Below are 2,500 nucleotides of genomic sequence, written 5' to 3' on the forward strand. Positions count from 1 at the left end.
TCTGTCATGTGACCTCACGCTCGCGGTGGGGTACCAGTGTGGTGTGGTGTCCCGGGCCTGTTGTGTGGACCGCTTGCCGAACGTCGACGGGAAACTGACACTGGGTGAGAACAAACAAACACTTGTGATGGAAAACAGGGTTGAGTTGAATTTTGAAAACTCAGAAATCATCATGGTTATGACATCACAGCCTTCAGCTCCTTAAAGGGATAGTTCACGCTGGGCTCTGCTGCCCTCTAGTGCCACAGACGAGATCCCACACTAATGGTTTAATGCATTAATCAAATGTATGTTTCAAAATTACAGATTTGCAGCCTTCACAGGGCGACACTCTAAACACAGAGGACCAGTGCAGAGGTAGCTGGAACCATATAATCATTAGTTAATTAATGCATTAACTATACTTGTTCATCTGTATGTGATTCTGATTGTTACTGTCGTTTGCTCTGAAGCTGCGGGCTGCGCTCAGCGGTGTCTCAATGGCACTTGTGCCTGTTTGGTGGGATACAAGCTGAAGGCAGACAGAAAAGCCTGTGAAGGTCAGTCTGGGTCCACTGATAAACCCTCAGGCTTATAAGGAAGATCGCTTACAGAGTCTTGTGTGTCTCCGCAGACATCAACGAGTGTCTGTTGGGCTCTCATGACTGCCAGCCAGGCGAGCGCTGCATCAACACGCTGGGCTCGTACCGCTGCCAGAGAGAGGTCAGCTGCGGGACGGGCTACGAGCTCACCGACAACAACAAGTGTGAAGGTCAGACACACACTGAGATTTTGTGATTTTAAAAACTTTTTGTGATTATATATCAATATGATTATAAAATAATTATTATTAAAATAATAATTATTTTCATTATTATTACTAAATAAAAGTATTAAACAAATAAGAAATATCACTATTGTAAAATAAATTAAGGAAAATTATAACAATATTTTGTGATTATAAAATAATAACTTATTTTATTATTTTTAATGATCATTTTTATTACTAAAAATATTCAATAAATAAGATACAGAAAATATAATAAAATATTTTGTGATTACATATCAATATGATTATAAAATAATGATTTTTAAATAGTTATTAAAATAATAAATGTAACAATTTTAATAAATTTTAATAACTTGATCATTTTAATATTAAAAAATATTAAAACTAAAAATATAATTATAAAAATATTTTTAATGATCATTATTATTACTAAATATATTAAATAAGAACTATTATTAGTAATATTTAACAATATCTTGTGATTATATGATTATAAAATGATAATTATTTTTAAATCGTTATTAAAATAATAAATGTAGTAATTTGAATACATTTCTTTTTAATGATCATTATTATTACTAAAAATATTAAATAAGAACTATTATTATTGTAACACTTAACTGTGAAATATGTTATAATAACAATATTGTGTGATTATCAAAGTGATTATAAAAAAGTCTTTATATTATTATTTTATCATTATTATTATTATTATTATTATTACTAAATAAAAGTATTAAATAAGAACTGTGAAAATATTAATAACAATCATTATTAATGATTAATGATTATTAATTTATTTTATGATCATTATTATTACCAAATAAAAATATTTTGCGATTATATATAAAATAATTCTTCTTATTATTATTTTATGATCATTATTATTACCAAATAAAAATATTTTGTGATTATATATGAATATGATAATGACGTGTTATTTATTATTATTTTTGTTCATTTTTATTACTACTAAATAAAAGCATTAAACAAATAAGAAAGACTACTATTATAATTTGCTGTAAAATAAAAAATAATAATTTTACTTCACAGTACAAATGTAAAAATACAATACTAACATTTATCTTAATTTATTTTTCAAATGTTAAAATTTAATTTTGACTGAGAACTTGCTTTTATTTTACTGCATGTATTGATTTAATAAAATCCCAGCTCTTGCAACTTGATTATCACACTAAGCCATAATCTCGATTTCTGTTTTATTTCTATAACCTACACATCACATTCTCCTTAATAACACTCAATAAATAAAGATGTAATAATTTGCATATATGCTAATTAGAGTGTGGGGTTTGATGTTTCAGACATTGATGAATGTGAGACCGGCACTCATAACTGCGCAGCTGAACTCGTGTGTCAGAACACAGTCGGGTCTTTCCGCTGCCGACCCAGAGTGCAGTGCGGCGCGGGGTTCATACAGGACGCTCTCGGCAGCTGCATCGGTGAGACCGTCACTATCACACGTGATCCGAAACATCACAGCCCATTCTGCTCCATAACGTCCCTCTCTGTATGTGACAGACATAAACGAGTGCCTGAGTCAGACCGGACCGTGTCCGCCGGGTCACATGTGCTTCAACACGGTCGGCTCCTACACCTGCCAGAGACAGTCTGTCAACTGCGGTCGTGGATACCATCTGAACGCTGAGGGGACTCGCTGCGTGGGTACGAAACGAAATTACACATATTATGCTGCAGACAAACATGAGC

At 32.4% G+C, this 2,500-nt stretch overlaps 1 protein-coding gene across 7 annotated transcripts in view; it reads left to right on the forward strand.

Annotated features, from left to right (window-relative positions):
• Positions 1-2,500, forward strand: part of fbln1 (fibulin 1) — a 111,870-nt gene that overhangs the window by 19,092 nt on the left and 90,278 nt on the right. For all 7 annotated transcript variants that reach the window (XM_067379959.1, XM_067379962.1, XM_067379957.1 and 4 more), the window contains exons 4-9: positions 1-104; positions 307-357; positions 453-539; positions 614-751; positions 2,095-2,232; positions 2,312-2,455. The exon at positions 1-104 is cut by the window's left edge and continues 47 nt beyond it. In XM_067379959.1, the coding sequence (XP_067236060.1) occupies positions 1-104; positions 307-357; positions 453-539; positions 614-751; positions 2,095-2,232; positions 2,312-2,455 (662 nt within the window). The remainder of the gene's footprint in view (positions 105-306; positions 358-452; positions 540-613; positions 752-2,094; positions 2,233-2,311; positions 2,456-2,500) is intronic.

This window comes from Chanodichthys erythropterus, chromosome 24 (assembly GCF_024489055.1).
Source record: "Chanodichthys erythropterus isolate Z2021 chromosome 24, ASM2448905v1, whole genome shotgun sequence".
Taxonomy (NCBI): Eukaryota; Metazoa; Chordata; class Actinopteri; order Cypriniformes; family Xenocyprididae; genus Chanodichthys; species Chanodichthys erythropterus.